This window comes from Crocodylus siamensis, chromosome 3, assembly GCF_052110815.1.
Source record: "Crocodylus siamensis isolate JL-2025a chromosome 3, ASM5211081v1, whole genome shotgun sequence".
Taxonomy (NCBI): Eukaryota; Metazoa; Chordata; order Crocodylia; family Crocodylidae; genus Crocodylus; species Crocodylus siamensis.
In genome coordinates this window covers 220,557,109-220,577,647 of record NC_143397.1, presented here as the reverse complement: position 1 = coordinate 220,577,647, position 20,539 = coordinate 220,557,109, and the positions used below count along the sequence as shown (strand labels likewise).

Genomic DNA, 20,539 nt, shown 5'->3' with positions numbered 1-20,539 from the left:
CCATCCAAAGATTGTGTCTTTGATGGATTAATATAAAAATATCCAATTACCTGTGGGTGCTGAAGGGGAATAGAAGAAATAATCCAAATGTTAGAGGTAAAATTTCTACCTCTCAAAATGGGGTATATCTGTGTAAAGCTTCTTGCAAGTTCCTAACTGCAATTTGTATCTTTGAAATCCAGTTAGATAACTAAAACAAATACATCACATTACAACTAACAGGAATTTTAAAAAAAAAATCCAATGAAACAAAAAAAACCCCCCAACCCCCCAAAACTGATAGCCTTAAATGCATGTTTAAACCTCTTTATTGTTTAAAATTTGATTGCAACATACTTTCACATCGACTTCTTTCTCAACAAAAACCAAAAAAGTAAGAACACTTTAATTACTTTTTAATCTACAACTCTTCAACATGAAAACAAGTACTGATAGATGCTTTGGTTCAATCACATTTTAGCTACTTAAAATAAAAAAGAACAAAACAAAGTTTAACTTTTATTTTAAAGATGCTTTACTTTCACATCTCTCTCCTACAATGCATTCTTATTTACTTTTAATATTTAGGGAATTTTACTATTTAGACATTAAATGCAACACATACAATTTAGCTTCAGAAAAATTACAGTGGAATTTGCTTTCCCTGCTGCTTCAGCCATGAGCATCGAGACTGAGAGCACCTCACCCTTCTTGAAATATGAAATCTCTGCATCTAGTTAAACTGCTTGCTCATTACTTCTCTAAGCATGTAACATTTTTACTGGGTGCATCTACACAAGATGCTGACTGTGCAGTAGCCTAATAATACTGCACAGTAGTGCATCACAGCACACAGCGGTAATACACTACAACACGGTATTATTAGGCTACTGTACAGTAGTATCACTTAAAAACGTTCGGCAGCACTACTGTGTGGCAATTCAGGATACTACGCATTTATTTAGTACTTGTTAATACAAGTACTAAATAAATACATAGTAATGACTGCACAGTAGCATCTCATGTAGACATTCCCACTGTGTGCTTACTGTCATGCACAAGGGGCTTATAACTTAGCTGCTGCTGTCTTCTCGACTAACCTTCCTTTCATTGTTAACAGAAATAAGTGCCCCAGCAGACCTTGCTCACTCATATGGTGCTTCCTAATGTTCTCTTCTGAAGAACAGCCTTGACCTTTGTTTCTTCTGACATTAAGTAATATGCAGATTCTTCCTTGGAGTTAATACCATAAATTGGCAAAACAACCATGCATCCTTATGCCAAATACTAGGACTTTGTACTTTGTCTCTCCACCTTCCTACAAACGCTTCTAAAAATAGCTTTTCCCTTGGAAATATTAGACGGGAAGATCCCCTTTGAATAATACATAGTACTAACTCTACAGGTAGCCTTGTAAACGTATAACAAATATGACTGTTAACTTTTAACATGGTGTAGCTTCTATTTGATCCAAGAAACAATTTATACCCTAGGCAATACCTTTGATTTCTGTAGGATTGTAGAGAGGTAATAGTTGGATAGAAGCAAGTTGCCAATACATTTTTTTTTTAGAAGTGCATAGAGAGCCCATAATAGCGCATGCCTTGGTAGCTTTGGAAACGCATCTATTAATACCATTAGAATGCTAGTGATCATCTCACTTCTGCAGGTAGTGAGTGATACGCTGTGAAACTCTGTCAATTAAACTGCCACAAAACCAGATCATATCTGATTTAAAATTTTAGTTAAAAACTGAATTTCAATTTAGTTCTCCAAATACAGCCAGACACATTCCTGGTGTTTTAGAATAGATTAGATGAAGTATGCTAGTCATCAACTGGCTTACAGATATCTTGCTTCCAATAAAATTGCTAAATTACATGAGCTGTATAGATATTTTTACTGGTTTCTTGGAAGAGGATACTGATATGCAGTTAGTATTATAATAATATGCTGTGTACACTACAGGTTATTTTGCTTATTTTATTAAGTTATATTATCTTCTGAAATGTAAGTTATATCATCTTCTGAAATGAATTGTTGCAAATTAGTACTGCTGACCTTGTCCTGGAATGCCTGTTGCTTTGATATACTATTAGCACAGGCTTTGGAATCCTTTAATATATCATTATTAATTTTGTCCCACTACTGGATCTGTACATCAGAAAAGTTAGTAAGGGCAGCTTTTGTATTTCATTTCCGATCAGCATTCTAAAGTATTAATAGGCCCAGGAACCTCCAACTACAGAAGTTATAAGGCAAAGGGGGAAATTCCTCATGTGCATTGTTTGGCTTAAAATATGTTATAAACGTTGCAAAATGTTATCCTAAAATGTCAACCATGACAGCTGTTTCATCTACCGGACTTCAGTTAAACACAGAACCTCTCAAATAGCTGTGACATGAAAAAGAATATAAATTGCAAATAGAATGAGGTGTACAAATCAGAAACTGATAGGTGACCTTAATCAACATTTAAGAAATTCCATCATCTATTTCTTAATGGTTTACTCAGAAGACTGTAAGAAAACAACACACTCATATGGCCAGAGATAACTAAAGTAAAAGGCTAAAAAGACAAAGGATATAAGTCTAAATGTTGAACACAGATCAAAGTTTTGTGCTTGTACAGTAATACACAAACAGCAAGAGCCAAATTCTGTAAGTCATGGGTATATTTTTCTAAGTTGCGGGAATTCCTTCAAAAAAATGGAGCAAATAACCCTAAAACCAGTGCTCAGCCATTGTGGAAAAAACTTTATCTTTCCTTCTGGACTGCAGCCTTCTGATTTCTTATATTGGAATCTTGTAAACAAAAACCCAAGTAGAAAGCAAGGCAGGGTGGTACCTTAGGGCCCTGACAGACGTTAACCTGTTAATCACATCATAAATAATAACAGTGCCACATCTTAAAGCCAATTTATGGTGTGGTGATATACTCAATGCTTCACAAATATGTTCAACATATTGTGTGCCACATTTTTTTTGGCTGGTGCATAACTCCTTAAATTCAATGTGTGGCATGCTGAGGCTGTCCCATGCTGACCCCTGATGCTCAGCTGAGGTTCAGGGTCTAGCATGGAGCAGTCCCAGGATCCAGCCACCCCTGCCTGAGCCCTGGAGACAGACTGGGTGGGGAGAAATCCCCTCAGTGTCAGGCTCAGGGCACCTTGGACCTTCACAAAGTGGGTGTGCCCACTGTGAGTCTAAAGACTGACTCATTCAGAAGGGCATATGCTTTTGTAAAGTGCTACCCTTCCCTGCCTTCTGCCTGATTTCAGACTCAGATAGCTAACTACTTCTCTAATCATAAGAAAAAAAACCCAGATATAATGAGGAGAACCTTCTCCATGGCCATTACTAGTACAAATAACTTATCAAATTCAGTAGGGAAGGCACTTTCAAGCCTGTTTCCAAGGAAATTGTTTGAAATCTTCACTATTAACTTCAACCCAGGGAGAGTTCTTTAATGTGTAGTAAAGAAAGTTAAGATAAATATATATCACTTCTGGAAGTGTAAACACTATCAGAAAAATGGAACTGAAAAAATCACACGCTGTTGGAACAAGGAATTTACTAATTTATGTACATCACTAGTTATAATTTTATTTTAAAAACTGCACAGTGACTATAAGTGTTAGTTAATCTGCTGTAGTATTTGCTTTAGTAATCAGTAATCACTTTTGTACTCTCTTAGGTGGGTCAAAGCATAAGCGCATAAAATATCAAAAAGATTTTAAAATACTTTTCCTCCTCACTCCATTTCAATAATCATGTATATATACTGCTTATATCATGCATACATGCTGATTTTTCCTTAACAACGCTAACAAATGAGAGGCAGCTGTGGACATTTTATCTCAGAAGTGAATGCTGTATGTATTCTGTAAAGTGTCTGCCACATATACCCAAATCCTTGCACATAGGCACTCTGGGGTCTGAATCCCACGTATGTTTGCAGGTTTGGGCAACTTAATACACAAGAATAGAGTGAAGAATCATAAACATGCTTAAGCTTCATATCTCAATCTAGCACCAACATTAAAAAAATAAACATTCTGTGCTATATTATTTGCATCCTGTATACTACTAATTCAGTCATGATGTCTGAACCCCTCACATTTTAAATTTGATTTTTTTTCCAGGTTAAAAAAATAACTTAAATGAAAACTAAGCAGTAAATTGTTTTGTTTTCTAAAAAGAAAAAAAAAATCAATTGTTAGTGTGCAGAAGGCACTCTATGGCAGATAGATGAAAGTTCACATCCTTGTGGAAGCCTTGGCAACTTGACTTTGGAGAAAGAATCCTTATGTTTTCCAGTGCCTCTTGTTAATATTTGTGTCAAAGTCCATAAAAGCATTTTTACAATCCTGATATTCTCCAAAAGCCATAACATTAAAGAATGTTGATTTCATCAGTTGAATAGGCCCAAGAAGAAGTCCATAAAGAAATGACTCCTATTCCTCATTATTAGTTGCCTCTGAAATATATATGTATATAAAAAAGTTAATTCATGATCTATGGTATGTTAAGAGTTATTTTAAAAGTGCCCTCAATGAAACAGACCCTTTAATATGGTATGTCCTGAAGAGGTTTTCTATTCCCATGCTAATATCCAGGTCCCTCAAAGACCAGGGACAGATGCTATATTTGTCTACAAAACTACAAAAAGTTGAGCAAACAGTGTCCACTGTGGCACTTAAAAAATGGTGAAGGCACCACAAAAACATTCCTGATGAAACGGGAACTTCGCTTAGTGCTACTTTTTATAGTGTCACATGCAATGTCTGTATGGTGCACTAAAATGTGACTATGGGGATGTCTTTCTATCCTCCAGCATCCCACAGTGCCCTGCTCGCCACTCCTTTCCCCCCTTTCTCTGCCCAAAGGAGGGAGGAAGAAAAGAGTAGGATGGACAGTTGATGAATGCTGTGTGGGTGCTCAGCTGTCACCAAAGCTGGAGAGCAGAAATCCCTCCAGCCTCTCTGCCTCTGATTTCCCGATTCTGGCAAAGGAGCAAATTTTAAAACAAGTTTGCATACCTATGGCCACATCCAGACAAGCATGGACGTCTGCCACATACCGCACATACAGGCTGGTACCTTGCAGTGCAGGGTTGTTGTGTTTTTAAAAATATCCATGCCAGAAAAAAGGAGGGTGGTGCACATGGTGGCAGTGTGCACCACCCAAAGCTGGAGCCTGGCCTGTCAGAGCCACACTGGCTCCCAGCCAGGCTTCCCACTATAGCTGCAGCCCCGAGAGGCCCCCATGGAAGGCTGCTCAAGCAAGCATAGTTACTGGCCCCAGCGTCCCCTATCCCATCTGGGGTAACCTAATGCGTGATAGAGCATGAGTGGCACCTGCTTTTCCCAGGGACAATTAGCAGTGACACAAGGTGTGTTGCTGCTACTTGTCCCCAGGGAAACAAATGTCTGCACTCATTTGGATGTGCCCTATGTGCTGAACCCCTACTCCACAGCTTGAAGCATATATGAATGACTAGCTCACAGCACTTATCTGGGCTTCTAAGGCTATTCTCTATTGAACTGAAAGGAGATTGGGGGGAAAAAAATCCTGGACACTATCCAGTAAGTAACTCAATAATGGCAGCACGCTGAAAAAGGGAGGACTTGTCCTTTTCTGCATGATCAGATGTAGATTTCAAAAGCGATTAACATTACCTAGAATGTTGTTTTGGGTGCTAGAATTTCCACTTACAATAAAATCATTACACAATCTCAGTTCTTGTTTTATTCACTTGGTTCAGTGTAGGTCTCTCTGCCTCAAGAATGGAGGGAGAAACCCTGCCACAATAGTTCAAACAGCAACAAACAGAATGAAATATGCTACTCTGTAAAATCATGGCAGCCCCATTTTTATTTTAATTAATAGACTAAAAATGAAGCTAGCTCAGAAACTGAGACAAGCCTTTGTTTCTACTGGACAAAGTAATATAGCCACACTAATGATTAGCCTGAGCAGCCTACTATGCCAACATATTTACCTCAGGTTTTCTACAAGACATTACATTGCACTGTGTTGACAAAACTTTAGGTGCCAAAGAAAGTGCTGTAACTGAGGCATATGTCCACAATTTAAATCCTCAAAGCTCTGCTCAGCTGCTGTCTAATGCTGGATAACCTAGGGTCTTTAAGAGCCTATGTTTCTACCACAAAATTCTGTAAGCAATTAAGAGTCAGCTGGTGGGCTTGGCCAACCCTATTAAAGCCTTGATGCTGCTGAGCAGGTAGGTACCTGACTCGATCAAGATTCACAAACTAGGTATTTAGGGTTGTTGGCTGTAGCCGTGTTGGTCTAAAGACATAGGCAGACAAGGTTCTTTAGGTAGATGTGATATTTTTTATTAGACCAACAAATAGTTGGAAAAAAATGTTCTTTGCAAGCTTTCAGGCCCAAACACCCATCTTCAGGCATAGGAAGAGCCTGCTGGTGTCTTATCGTCTCCTGGGTAGAAGAGAAACCAATATGCAAAATGGAGGTCTGTGAAAATGCAAGCGTGTGGCAGTGAGGATCAAACTAGGTATTTTGCACTTACATTGCCCGCACACCCTGATCTGCTGGATGTTGGGATGATATAGTTGAGGATGGTTCTACTTTGACCCAGGGATTATACTAGATGACCTCCTGAGGTTGCTTCCAACCCTAATTTTCTATGATTTTATGTTCTCACAGCACATGTACCACACTTCCCCTGTACAAAGTAATGCCAGAGGAAGTTACAGAGTTCAAAGGTCAGCAGCGCATGCAGTCGGACACAGGAGAAAAGAACCTACATTGCCTATCTCCCAAATGAGTGCTCTACCAGCAGATTTTAGGACAACATGGGGCAGAGTTTCCCTTCCAGTGAAGTTGTTTCATTTTGCATGGACTGGAGGGCAAATGAGCCAAACCCCATAGGCCAGTCTTCAGAGCACTCATCTAGAAAGGGGAATCGTGGTTTCAGTGCTTGCTCCAACATTCACTGGGCAAAGGAGACATGATGGTAACAGGGTCTCTTTCCCTTCCCCTGTCCCATTTCTCCCCCTCCTCCCACGGCCCCCTGTCCTCCCCCCCACGTTTTGAAAACAATGGGAGTTAGATGTCTCTAAGTGGATTTCAGGGTTCCACTGGCCATCTTGAGGCTTCCCTGTATCCTTAATAAAGTGGCACTAAGTGATTGGCTTTTAGAGTTATACCTCCATACAGTGTTCAATGAAGGAAAATAAAAATCTATAATGTACTTTTAAATTCTTCTGGAGTGTGGCTGCCAGCCTCCATCCCATCCCATATATTTTTAAACACTATTCAGCCCATGCTTTCTTCTGCCTACAACATGATTGCATTGGCTGTGGGATCCACAATAGTCTCAGCATAACACTGCTGAGTTCAGTTGCTAATGAAAAAGGTGTGATGAATAAATCAGCCCAGAAAGGATAACCCAGAGCAGTGAGACTGAGTATTAATTCATGAGAACTCGTCTGACAAATAGTAATTAGGGGATCAAGATCTTAACAAAGCAGCTAATCTACCAGGACTGTGCATTTAGAGCTTAGCATTTCTGACAAATAGGCAAAGATTTAGCTTTTATAGGAATGTGACCAAAATAACATCCAGATAGAAAGCATAACTTACCCTTTATCACTACCAAAAACTCCCCACGAAACACACCACATAGGGTAAATATGCTTCCAGTTATAGTTAATATGTTAAAAAGGTAGTGGCTGGAAACTGATAATGAAAAGCGTGTTCATCAACACTGGTACAGCTTTTCTGTCTCCTAAAGGATAGAACACATAGTCCTTTACTCCTCTGTCAACATACCCATCTCTGTTGCTGCTGTAACATCCAAAGCTTCTCCTGTTTCTTCTTCTTTTGTTTCATTCCCCTCACTTACTATCTCACTGTGCATCTCAGTTTCCACTTTTTCTCCCGTCTCACCTGGGAATAGTAACCATGGAAATCAAATTAGGATACACTTAAACAGTATTAAGTGCCCTAGCTCTTTTCTGCATTATTGATCTGGTTTTGTCAGGTTTTCTGTATCACTTATAAATGTGGAAAAACACTGAAAACTGAATCAATCAATAGGTAAGAGATTCCAATGCAGCTTCCAGTTCTATAGGTACATGCATGATCTATACCCATAAAATGCTGTACTTGTCCACACTCTGAAATGAAGCCTGATTTTGTAGTTTTAATAATTATAGATGTGTATTTTATGTTTAAACATTTTATTACAAACACCTGTAAATACATTGCTATCAAGGTCACATATCTGAACATAAGGTGACAGAACACATACAAAGAAAACACTGAAGTCTAAATTAGCAAGAAGTCATCTCTTCTATCTGTAAGTTTGAATCAAATAAATGTAAAAACTCTGTAAATAAATGGAAGAGTCTATCCATCATAGAATGCCCAGAAAGAAGTGCATAAGAATTAAGAGTATACTGAGTATTATTGTCAGGACCAAAATGGTAAAGAGTCTGAACAGAAAAAGAATCCTGAATGGAGATACAAGCAAGCATAAATAGTCAAAATAGCTCCCATGTATGTCCTTCAGGCAACTAACCAGTTTTTCCACTGCAACCATGTTCTTCTATATGGTCATGTTATAGGAGACAAAGTTCCATTTCCAGTAACATGTCATTATGCTTATAAATGCTAATTAAATTGAGCAAACCAAGCCAGATGGGCAAGAAAGACTACACATTTTGAAGGTGAAAGAACTTGCAGTCACATAGTGTTTTATGGAAACAGACCTATATTCTAAAAGAGAAATCACCATTTCATGTAAGAAAGTTGTACATAAAAGAGAGAGTACCTATAAGCTTGGAATGTCTGTGAGAGAGATTCCCATCGTTCAAGAGTTAACATATTCTAGGGACTACATGTGCCATTAATAGGTTGGCCATATGTCCTGGATTGGACGGGACAGTCCTGGATTTCAGAGGGTCTCAGCATCCTGGCCATTGGAGAAAAATTGAAGCAGAAGTCCTGGCAGGAACCCACCCGCACGTACAGCTCCCGAGTCAGGAGCCCAGCATGTACAAGCAGGTCTGCACCAATCCGGGACTTTTGCTTCAATTTTCTCCAGGGAGCCCACCCAATGGGCTGCTCCCTGGTACACACCCCACTGGGCTGTGAATGGAGTTGCTTGTGCAGCAGTGTTACCAGGTCTTAAATATGAAATTATTGTATTGGAAGCTCAAATGATTGTATTTTCTGAAGAACTATCATACATGGAAAAAGTGTGCAAATAAGTATGTGAGTAAGTCTTCTTACTTACTTTATACTGCTCACTGTTGCTCACCAGTGACAGAGAATTGGATCAAAGCTGAAGCATTTCTTTACTCAGGTAGGCTCCGGAGCAGTGAGAGACGCGCGGGTGAAGCCCGCTGCGCCCCCACTCCCCCCCAGTCACCCCCTCAGCAGCCCCCTGCCGACCCCCAGCACAGCCGGAGGTAAGCTCATGGTGGGAAGGGGTTAACTCCTCGCTTGCTGGGAGGAGGCCGCTGCCTGGTGCCGGCCGGGTCAAGCCCGCCCCCGCCCAGGACCCTACTTGGCCCAGCCCCCCAGGGAGCACCGCGACTGGAGCCGCGTGAACAGGCTGCGTAAACAGGCGCTCGAGTTAGCGCGGAGTTCGTGCAGGGGAGGGAGTGGGAGGGCACGAGACCCTGCCTGCGAACCCCCCCCAGCCATAGCCAGCCCCAGCCGTAGCCAGCCTACCAGAGGCATGACACGGACGGGCATGCGCCACACCCCGAGGGTCCCCTCGGGCTCTGCGGCCCCCCCATTGGGCACCTCAGGGACGGCCACCCAGACGGAGCCCATGGTTCCGGGCTGCACGCAGACGGAGCCCCTGGCTCTTGGCTGCGGGGGCTGCCTGTCCCTTTTTCAGGCTCTGGGGCCCGGGAGCATGGCCACCTCCCCTTGCGGGGTCTGCTCCCTACTGGGGTCTCTGGCGCACCAGCTGGAGGAGCTCCAGGCCACAGTCCAGAGACTGCGTGCCATCAGGGACTGTGAGCAGGAGATAGACTCCTACTCCCCCGGGAGCCGCAGGGGAGAGCACCGTCTCCCTCCGCGACTAAGGAGGACTCTGGGACCTCCCGCTCTGCCCAGTCAGGGGCATGGACCAAAGTGGTCAAGGGCCCCAAGGCCCGCCGCACCAAGGCCCCTGCCCCGCCGGAGCTTAGCAACAGGTTCGCACCTCTTGCAGCCCCAGCAGAGCCCACGCGGTTGCCAGCTCCCGCAGGCAACCCAGGCTCAACCATAGCTACTGCCCCCGCTCTCCCCAAGACAAAGCGTAAGGTGTTTGTTGTGGGAGACTCCATCCTGCAGGACTGAGGGGGCAATCTGCCGCCCCGACCCCTTAGCCCGGGAAGTCTGCTGCTTCCCGGGGGCCCGCATCCGAGACATTGCGGAGAGGATCCCGCAGCTCCTCCGGCCCACAAACCACTACCCCGTGCTCCTTATTCATGTGGGCACCAATGACACAGCTCGGAGCACCCCCAGCCAGGTCATGAGGCGCTACAGGGAGTTGGGAGCGGGGCTTAGGGGTCTGGGAGCTCAGGTGGTGTTTTTGTCGATCCTCCCGGTCTCGGGCTATGGGCTGAGGAGGGAAAGGAGGATCCACGCGGTGAACCAAAGACTGCGGCGCTGGTGTTATCGGGAAGGCTTTGGCTTCCATGACCACAGCCCGCTCTTTGGAGAGAGAGGCAGTGAGCTGCTGGGAAGAGATGGCCTCCACCTCTCTCCCCTGGGGAGGAGGCTCTTCTCAGTCAGGCTGGCTGACCTCCTCCACCGGGCTTTAAACTAAGCCCGCTGGGGGATGGGGGACTACTGCCCCTGCTGGCCCGCTGAATGGCCCTTGCAAAGCCAGCGGACCAAGGCACTTAAGGGGGCACTTAAGGGAGCCCACCCCTGCCCCAGCCCTGGCACAATCTGTGGGCAAGGCAAGAGCCCCCAAGGGCACACTTGCCTGCCTGTACACTAATGCCAGGAGCCTGGGCAACAAGCAGGACAAGCTCGTCCTCCTGCTCAGTGCAAAGAAATATGATGTCATTGGGATAACGGAGACCCGGTGGGACTCCACCCATGACTGGACCACGGGTATAGAGGGCTATACCCTATACAGGAGGGATCGTGTTGACAAAAGGGGAGGGGGTGTAGCTGTCTATGTGAAGGAAAGCTACATGTCCCTGCAAGCTGATGTTGGCGACCAGCATGGACAGCTAGAGACCCTCTGGGTAAAAATTCGTGGGGAATTTGGCACAGGGGACACAATGGTGGGAGTCTACTATAGACCTCCCACTCAAAGTCCCGAGCTTGACCAGGAGTTCACCCGGGAACTGACTGAGGCCGCTTGCTCCAGGACCTTGGTTGTCATGGGTGACTTCAATTACCCAGACATCTTGTGGGAAGATCACACAGCTAAATCTGAGCGGGCGCAAAGCTTTCTCTCGTGCGTGGATGACCTCTACCTGACTCAAGAAGTCTATGGGCCAACGAGAGGCAAAGCGCTGCTTGACCTGGTACTGGCTACGGGGGACGACCTAATCGGCAACCTAGTGATTGATGGGAAGTTGGGTGACAGCGACCACGAGCTGATCACCTTCACCATCCGCCGTAAAGCTGGCAAGTCAGTCAGCAACACAGAAGTCCTTGACTTCAGAAAAGCTGACTTTGACAAGCTCAAGAGGCTAGTCGGTCAGGCCCTCAGGGACCATGACCCCAGGGAGATGGGAGTTCAAGAAGAGTGGTTGCTTCTCAAGGAAGCGATCCTCAGTGCACAAGCTAAATCTATTCCAACATGGAGGAAAGGCAGCAAGAAGGCACAGCAGCCCCCCTGGCTCTCCAGAGACCTAGCAGACCTACTGTGGCTAAAAAGGAAAGCCTACAAAGGATGGAGGACGGGATTCACCTCCAAGGAGGATTACTCCGCGCTGGTCCGGTCCTGCAGGGAGCAAACCAGGAAAGCCAAGGCTGCAACTGAACTCCAACTAGCTTCAGGCATCAAGGACAACAAAAAGTCCTTTTTCAGATATGTGGGGAGCCGGAGGAAAAGCAAGGGCAATGTCGGACCCCTGCTAAACCAGATGGGGCAACTGACAACTGACGCCCAGGAAAAAGCCAACCTATTAAATAGGTACTTTGCATCAGTCTTTCATCAGTCACACGGGATGCCCATGCCTGCTATGGGACAGGGAAATCTGGGTGAGGGGAATCCCCTACCCTCCATCAATGCTGACCTCGTGAAGGAACACCTTGAGAAGCTGGATACCTTCAAGTCAGCTGGCCCTGACAACCTGCACCCCAGGGTACTCAAGGAGCTGGCGAGCGTCATAGCCCAGCCCCTGGCACGGATCTTTGAAAACTCCTGGCGCTCTGGTGTAGTGCCCGAAGACTGGAAGAAGGCCAATGTGGTGCCGATCTTCAAGAAAGGGAGGAGAGTGGATCCGGCTAACTACAGGCCCATTAGCCTGACTTCTATCCTGGGGAAGATCTTAGAAAAGTTTATTAAGGAGGCCATCCTTGAGGGACTGGCCCAGGCTAACATTCTAAGGGATAGCCAGCATGGGTTTGTTGCGGGTAGGTCTTGTTTGACCAATCTCATTTCCTTCTACGACCAGGTGACCTATCACCTGGACAAGGGAGAAGAGATTGATGTCATATATCTTGACTTCAAAAAAGCTTTTGATCTGGTATCCCATGATCACCTCTTGGCCAAACTGCCCAGTTGTGGCCTTGGCTCCACCACGATCCGCTGGCTGGGAAATTGGCTCTGTGGTTGGACCCAGAGGGCTGTGATTGATGCCAGTCACTCATCATGGTGCCCTGTGACCAGTGGGGTCCCTCAAGGCTCTGTCCTTGGACCCATCCTTTTCAACATCTTCATTAATGATGTGGACATTGGAGTCAGGAGTGGACTGGCCAAGTTCGCCGATGACACCAAACTTTGGGGCGAAGCATCCATGCCAGAAGATAGGCGGGTGATCCAGGCTGACCTGGACAAGCTCAGCAAATGGGCAGACGAGAACCTCATGGTGTTTAACACCAAAAAAATGCAAGGTTCTCCACCTTGGGAGGAAAAACCTGCAGCACCCTTATAGGCTCGGCAGTGCTACGTTGGTTAGCACTACAGAAGAAAAAGACTTGGGGGTCATCATTGACCACAAGATGAACATGAGCCTCCAATGCGATGCTGCGGCTAGTAAAGCGACCAAAATGCTGGCGTGCATCCATAGATGCTTCTCGAGCAAATCCTGGGACGTCATTCTCCCCTTGTACTCGGCCTTGGTGAGGCCGCAGCTGGAGTACTGCGTCCAGTTTTGGGCTCCACAATTCAAAAAGGATGTGGAGAAGCTTGAGAGAGTCCAGAGGAGAGCCATGCGCATGATCAGGGGTCAGGAAAACAGACCTTACGATGACAGGCTGAGAGCCATGGGACTCTTTAGCCTGGAAAAGCGCAGGCTCAGGGGTGATCAGATGGCCACCTATAAGTTTATCAGGGGTGACCACCAGGATCTGGAGGAACGTCTGTTCACCAGAGCGCCCCAAGGGATGATGAGGTCGAACGGTCACAAACTCCTGCAAGACCGTTTCAGGCTGGACATAAGGAAGAATTTCTTTACTGTCCGAGCCCCCAAGGTCTGGAACAGTCTGCCAGCGGAGGTGGTTCAAGCACCTACACTGAACACCTTCAAGAGTAAATTGGATGCTTATCTTGCTGGGATCCTATGACCCCAGCTGACTTCCTGCCCTTTGGGCAAGGGGCTGGACTCGATGATCTCCCGAGGTCCCTTCCAGCCCTAATGTCTATGAAATCTATGAAATCTATGAAATTTACTTTGGGGCAACAGGTCATAAGTAAGTGCTAACAGTAAACCCAAAAGAGTGACTTGGGGTTTTGCATATGCTGCATCAACTAACTGTCTCAAACGTTATCATTCATTCTGAACACTTTTAAGATTATCTCTTATATGTTGTACAAGGGCTGACACTATTATATAATATGATAATTATTGTATACTTGGCAATAGCTGTTATGCAGTAGAGGGGAGATGTGTGCTTGGGGAGCCATGGGGTTGGGTGTGTTGTGTGTGCTCTGCGTGCTCCTGCCCAGCCCCACTCCTGTGTGTACGTGTACATGAATGCCACACTGTTCCACCTGCTCTGCTCCCAGGAGCCATGGGGTGGTGTGGGAGGGACCCCGTTCCATATTTCCTTACCTCTTCCCAGATTTCCCTCAAATTATTATGGTCACCCTAGCCACTAAACTGTACTTGAAACAGAGATCTTTTGGTCTCTCCCTTTATCAGTAGGCACGTACAGTGCACAAAACTGCTGGTGGTAGTTCCTCTCACTCATGTCCTTCACCCAACAACTGACACCTATTCTATGAAATCTGATTCCTAATGCAAATGGCACTCCTTAGACCAGGGGTCGGTAGCATGTGGCCCGTGGAAGTGGTGAACTTTGTCTTGAGCTGCAGCCAGCCAGTGGGGGGCGTGTTTCTTGTGGCTGAACTAGAAGCACCAGCCCACCTCAGACCCAATCTGGGTTGATCCAGCCAGTAACTATGTCAGGGTGAGCAGGACATCAGCCCCAGCACCATATATGAAGAAGCACCAGAATCCCACCATACCAGAGTCTTGACTATGGCAGGAGTGGCAGCCCTGACTGCGCTCCCAGCCATGGAAGCACCCCTGCCCCCTGCAGTGCATCTAAGTGGCAAGGGGCAAGTGGAATTGTCCTTCCCCACCTGCAGGGAGTTTCTCACAGCAAGGTCAGCCCTGAACCCAGCAGCATATCTGGGGAGGGGGAGAATGAATGGGGCTCCAGAGGCAGCTCCCAGGGGATGCTGTGCCAGACTCCCTTTCTCTGCTGTTGCCCCAGCTCTCTGCACAGGGAAGACAGCATCGGCTACAGGAGCATGGTAGCAGTAGCAGAAACAGCCATGTTCCCCATTCAGGGAACTCTACCCTCATCCCATGAGCCACTCATGCCATGGGGCAGGTAAGACACCCCACTTCCCCACCCATCCCTGCTCTGTTTTACAGTGGTCAGCATATCACCCCCTACCCTGTTTTGGGAGTTGAATGAACTTGCTGTGCCTCTGGATCCAGCCTATTGCAGCAAAACCTTGCTGACTGCTGCCTTAGACAATACAAACTCCTCACCTTGCACCCTCAGCCAGTGAGAAATCCAAGGCTTGGCCTATACTTTACTATACTACATGGTTTTGCTAACATAGCTAATCATAGAATCATAGAAGTAGGGTCAGAAAGAACCTTGTAGATCTTCCAGTCCAACCCCCTGCCTGGGCAGGAGAAAAAACGGGGCTCAAATGATCCCAGCTAGGTAGGCATCAAGCCTCCTCTTAAAGACCCCCAGGGTAGGAGCCAGCACCACTTCCCTTGGAAGCTGGTTCCAGATCCTAGCTGCCCTAACTCTGAAGTAGTTCTTACGGATGTCTAATCTAAACCTACTCTCCAACAACTTGTGGCTGTTATTCCTTCTGAAATGGGGCGCACGGAACTGGACACAGTACTCCAACTGTGGCCTGACCATAGAGGGGGAGGATCACCTCCTTTGCCCTGCTAGAGATGCACCTGTGGATGCACGACAAGGTCTGGTTAGCCCTGCCAACCATGACCTCGCATTGTCGGTCCATGTTCATCTTGGAGTCAATAATGACTCCAAGATCCCTTTCTGCCTCCATGCTCTCAAGAAGGGAGTTTCCCATCTTATAAGTGTGCTGCTGGTTACTACTGCCCAAGTGCAGCACCCTACACTTGTCAGTGTTGAAGCATATCCTGTTTTTGTTAGCCCACCCCTGTAACCTATCCAGGTCTTGCTGCAGTCTTTCCCTCCCTACTAGCGTGCTCACCTCACCCCAAATTTTGGTATCATCAGCAAATTTAAACAGGGTGCTTTTCACCCCATTGTCCAAATTGCTGATAAAGAGTTTGAACAGTGCGGGCCCAAGAACCGAACCCTGGGGGACGCCGCTGCCCACTTCTCCCCAGGTCGAATACGGCCCATCCACCACCACCCTTTGATTGCGACCCTTCAGCCAATCTGCAATCCATCTGACTGTGTAGGCATCAGTGCTGCAGTTGCCTAGTTTTTTGATGAGGGTGGGGTGGGAGACGGTGTCAAAGGCCTTGCTGAAGTCCAGAAAGACTACGTCCACGGTAACACCTGCATCCAAGGCTTTTGTGACCTGATCATAAAAGGCAATCAGGTTGGTCTACATGACCTGCCCCTAATGAAACCGTGCTGGTTGCCCTTGAGCATCATCCCTGAGGACGGCCCATCGCAGATGTGCTCCTTGATGATCTTCTCAAAGAGTTTCCCTAGGATTGAGGTAAGGCTGATGGGCCTATGGTTGCCCAGCTCCTCCCTTTTTTAAAGATGGGGACCACATTGGCTATCTTCCAATCATCTAGCACCTGTCCCAAACACCACGAACGCTTGTAACGCCGTGACAAGGGCCCTGCAATAACCCCTGCTAGCTCCCTTAACACCCTGGGGTGGAGAGCATCTGGACCCGCTGATTTGAACACGTCCAGCCCCTCCAGAACCTCTCTAACTCGGTCCTCCCCAACCTGAAGTCTGGAGGCTAAGGCGGCCCAGGATATGAAGGACCATGGTCCCTAGTTATTATAGCTATATCAGCAACATCTGAAAAGGGTTTGTGCTGGCAGAGCTACTGGCATGTGGAAAGATGGTCTAGTGAAGCTGGTCCCGTGTCACATTTCTCCTAAGTCTGGCAAAGCTGTGGTATCAGCAGCTGCATCACATAGACAATTTCCTACTCTGTGTACATGATACACGGGCCTTGTATGATAAGCAGGAAAGCATGAGGTTCAAGCACTCCCTTGAACCTCGAACTTAAGGGGAAGGATTTGTATGAGATTCCCAGACTCGCAATACATACTCCTCCTTCTGAGGCACCCCAAATGAAAACACCCTTCCTTTGAGCTCCGTACTTGATAGTCCTCTCCAGATATCTACTTTTGCTCTCCATTAGGAAATCATGCACCAGACTCCTTTTCTTACACCTATGTCTCATGTCTCATGCTTTCCCACTTATTTAGTAGTCAGTCCTGTAAGACTTGGGGACTTTCTCCATTTAGTGTGTATGATTTTTTTTTAATTGATAGAACAGTAGCAAGAAAGATATCAGTGCTCAGTATCATAAAACCAACTATATCCCTAACATAATTCCAAGTTATACCAAAGAGAAATACTGTAGAGCAGTATTTAGCTGGGAAAATAACAAACTTGTTCTTGCTGCATGCGCCCAGAGATAGCATAACTCACTGAATGGTAAAAGGTTTTGTGTTTAGCCTGATGCCACTGTTTAGATTTATTGCATCCAGCACACTACAGGTGCTTTACAAATAAAACAATATATGAAATGGCCCTTCTATTCTACAATTTGCAGAGACCCCACTTCTTCCATAACAGCACTACTGGAGTATTTACATCAGTTATACAATAAACCAAATAACAGGGCATTTGGTCACTGAGGATGTTGAGCAGCACATCTCAGTACCATATTTCCTTGAATATAGCACACCCCTAAATAAGACATGCATCTAGTTTGGGAAGAAAGAATGAAGAAAAAAATACTCTTCCAGGCTTACAGCCACATGAAGCAGGGGCGGAGCTGACTTGTCAGTTCACTCACCCTCTCTTTGCTGCTCAGGCAAAAGCTACATTTTCAACCTTCTCGCAGCTACTGCTGAATTGGTAGCAGCTTTTGACGGCTCAGCCAAAACCAACTGCCAATGAGCAATGTCTGTGAAAGGATTAAAACTTACTATTGAGGACTGGACTCTTCCCCGTCCTTCTTGCAGCTGGCAAGCGGAGAGAGAAGGGGACATAACAGCTATTACAGCATCTCCACATTTCTATCCTTGATAGAAAATTAGCCTTCTGGTTTAAGATTCGCACACCGATTTCAGAGGGCCATTTTTTGTGATACAAATGCATAGACTCAATGAGTCAGAAGAGACCTAGACAAATCATCTAGTCTGACCCCCTACCATGGGCAGGAAGGAGCACTGCGGGTGGCAGGGGTCATAAGACCCCAGCCAGGTGCCTATCCAGTCTCCTCTTGAAGATCTCCAGGGAAGGTGAGAGCACCACCTCTCTGGGAAGTCTATTCCAGCCTCTGGCCATCCTTACCATGATGTAGTTCTTCTTAATATCTAACCTAAACCTATCCTCCCTCAGCTTGTGGCCATTGTTCCTGGTGACTCCAAGGGGGGCCCTGGTGAACAGACTTGCCCCGAGTCCCTGCTGGTGGCCCCTGATAGGGTTGTAGGCAGCCACAAGATCCCCCCCCTCAGTCTCCTCTTGCGGAGACTGCAGAGATTCAAGTCCCTCAGCCTCTCCTCATAGGGCTGGCCATGGAGACCCTCAACCATACGAGTGACCTTCTCTGGACCCTCTCCAGGTTCTCCATGTCCTTCTTGAAGTGCAGCGCCCAGAACTGGACACAGTACTCCAGCTGCGGCCTGACCAGTGCTGCATAGAGGGGGAGCAAGACCTCTCTGGACCTGTTAGTGATGCCCCTGTTGATGTACGACAGGGTACGGTCAGCTCTGCCTATTGCTTCATTGCATTGGCAACTCATATCCATCCTGGAGTCAGGATTGACTCCAAGATCCCTCTCTGCCTCTGTGCTGCCGAGAGGGTCAGCCCCTAACCTATAACCATAATGCTGGTTCCCTCTCCCCGGGTGCAGCACCCTGCACTTGTCCTTGTTGAACTGCATCCTGTTCAGATCCGCCTCTTCTCCAACCTATCCAGGTCTGCCTGGATGCAGTCCCTGCCTGCCGGTGTATTCACTTTACCCCACAGCTTGGTGTCATCAGCCAACTTGAACAGGGTGCTTTCCACACGCTCGTCCAGATCGCTAACGAAGATATTGAACAGCACTGGCCCGAGGACCAAGCCCTGGGGGACTCCGCTGCCCACACCCTCCCAGGTCGATATCGACCCATCCACCACCACCCTCTGGGTGTGCCCATGAAGCCAGTTTGCCACCCATGTGACTGTGCATTCATCAATGCCGCAGTCCCTCAGCTTGCCCACCAGAATTGGGTGGGACACTGTGTCAAAGGCCTTCTGGAAGTCCAAGAAGATGACATCGACTTCCTCCTTCACATCTAAGCTTTTCGTTATCTGGTCATAGAAAGAGACCGGGTTAGTCAGGCAGGATCGACCTGGCACATACCCGTGTTGGTACACCTCAACATCACTTCCCCTGCAGGGCTCTCACAAATGTGGCCCTTGATAATTTTTTCAAAGACCTTCCCCAGGACAGAAGTGAGGCCGACTGGCCTGTAGTTGCCAGGCTCTTCCTTCCTGTGATATGCAAATACATTTAGTCTGAAAAAACACACCCTTATCATTTAAATGAAGCATGTGAAGGACTGTTTAGTCTCCCTGGAAAACAAGGGGTGTAAAAGCAGGGAGTATGATCAACCACTGGTTATGCTGAGAAGGTTTCTCACAGTTTTGACTTCTGGGTCTGAGGCTTTGCCAACCACACCATTCCATACACTCCTTTGTATGAACTTTGTGGATTAAATTCTGCTCTCATACAACCCTTGATTGAAGTCAATGGGAACTGCACACATATTTCTGATGATAGACATTGCCCTCCTAAATTTACCAAAGCACCAATATTACCCTCAATTAGTTGATCCTCTTCATTAATTTGTACTTCCTTGGTGATTTCTATTACAGGGCTGAGATTTCCCTCCACTGGTCCCATATGTAGCAGCCCAATGTCCTCTGCTGGTACCCTCAGCAGTGACCCAATGCCTTCTGCTGGTGATCCTGCTGGTGCCAGCTCTATGATCTCCATTGCTCCTGCAGGCAGTAAGTCTGTGCCTTCTTCCAGACCTGTAGACAGTTGACCAGCATCCTCTACCAGTCCTTCAGGTGTTGGCCCAGTGCTCTCCCCAGATCTGGGATCTACTCCTTCACTGCCTGAATCATTTTTTGGTGGTGCTGGAACCAAAGCTTCTGTTGCCTCTGCTGGGAAACTCTCATTCATTTTTGATTCCTCAGAGGTGACATCCACATCCTGGATCGGGTCTAGCTTTGTCTGGTCAGGTATAGTTTCATTTTCATCAGCAACTGGAGTACTTTCATCTGGTGTCAGTTTTATTTATTGTATAATAAAAATGAGAAAAAGAAGACATAAATTATTAAATAAGAAAGTGTTTAACTAGATCAGTTCTAGAACATGATAGCACCTGTGCAGTTCATATCACAATCCACGAACTAGTTGTTATTTTGGTAGAAGGATTACTCTTTGATAGTTTCATTATTCTTTTGAATTAGCCATAAGGGGTCGTTCTGCTATTAGATCAACAATAATTTCAGGGTTTTTTTACATGGAAAATATATGTATTAAGGAGATACACACTTTTAACAAATCATTCTACTACTGTTATTGACAGCAAGGCCCTAAACTAAAGGGGAAGCTATGACCAAATCAGACCTACCTGACAATTTCTGGTACAGAAAT

The 20,539-nt window shown here is 46.1% G+C and overlaps 1 protein-coding gene across 4 annotated transcripts in view; it reads right to left on the bottom strand.

Annotated features, from left to right (window-relative positions):
* Positions 1 to 296: 296 nt before the first annotated feature.
* Positions 297 to 20,539, bottom strand: part of ERICH5 (glutamate rich 5) — a 29,503-nt gene continuing 9,260 nt past the window's right edge. The window contains exons 2-4 of one of the 4 annotated variants that reach the window (XM_090040406.1): positions 19,693 to 20,160; positions 7,801 to 7,917; positions 297 to 4,459 (exon numbers count right to left, since the gene is read on the bottom strand). In XM_090040406.1, coding sequence (XP_089896532.1) covers positions 4,437 to 4,459; positions 7,801 to 7,917; positions 19,693 to 20,160 — 608 coding nt within the window. In that variant the 3' untranslated portion in view covers positions 297 to 4,436. Of the gene's footprint in view, positions 4,460 to 4,481; positions 6,481 to 7,800; positions 7,918 to 13,568; positions 20,161 to 20,539 lie in introns of those variants that run through there. The other 3 variants (XM_090040403.1, XM_090040405.1, XM_090040404.1) reach the window with 3 other exon arrangements.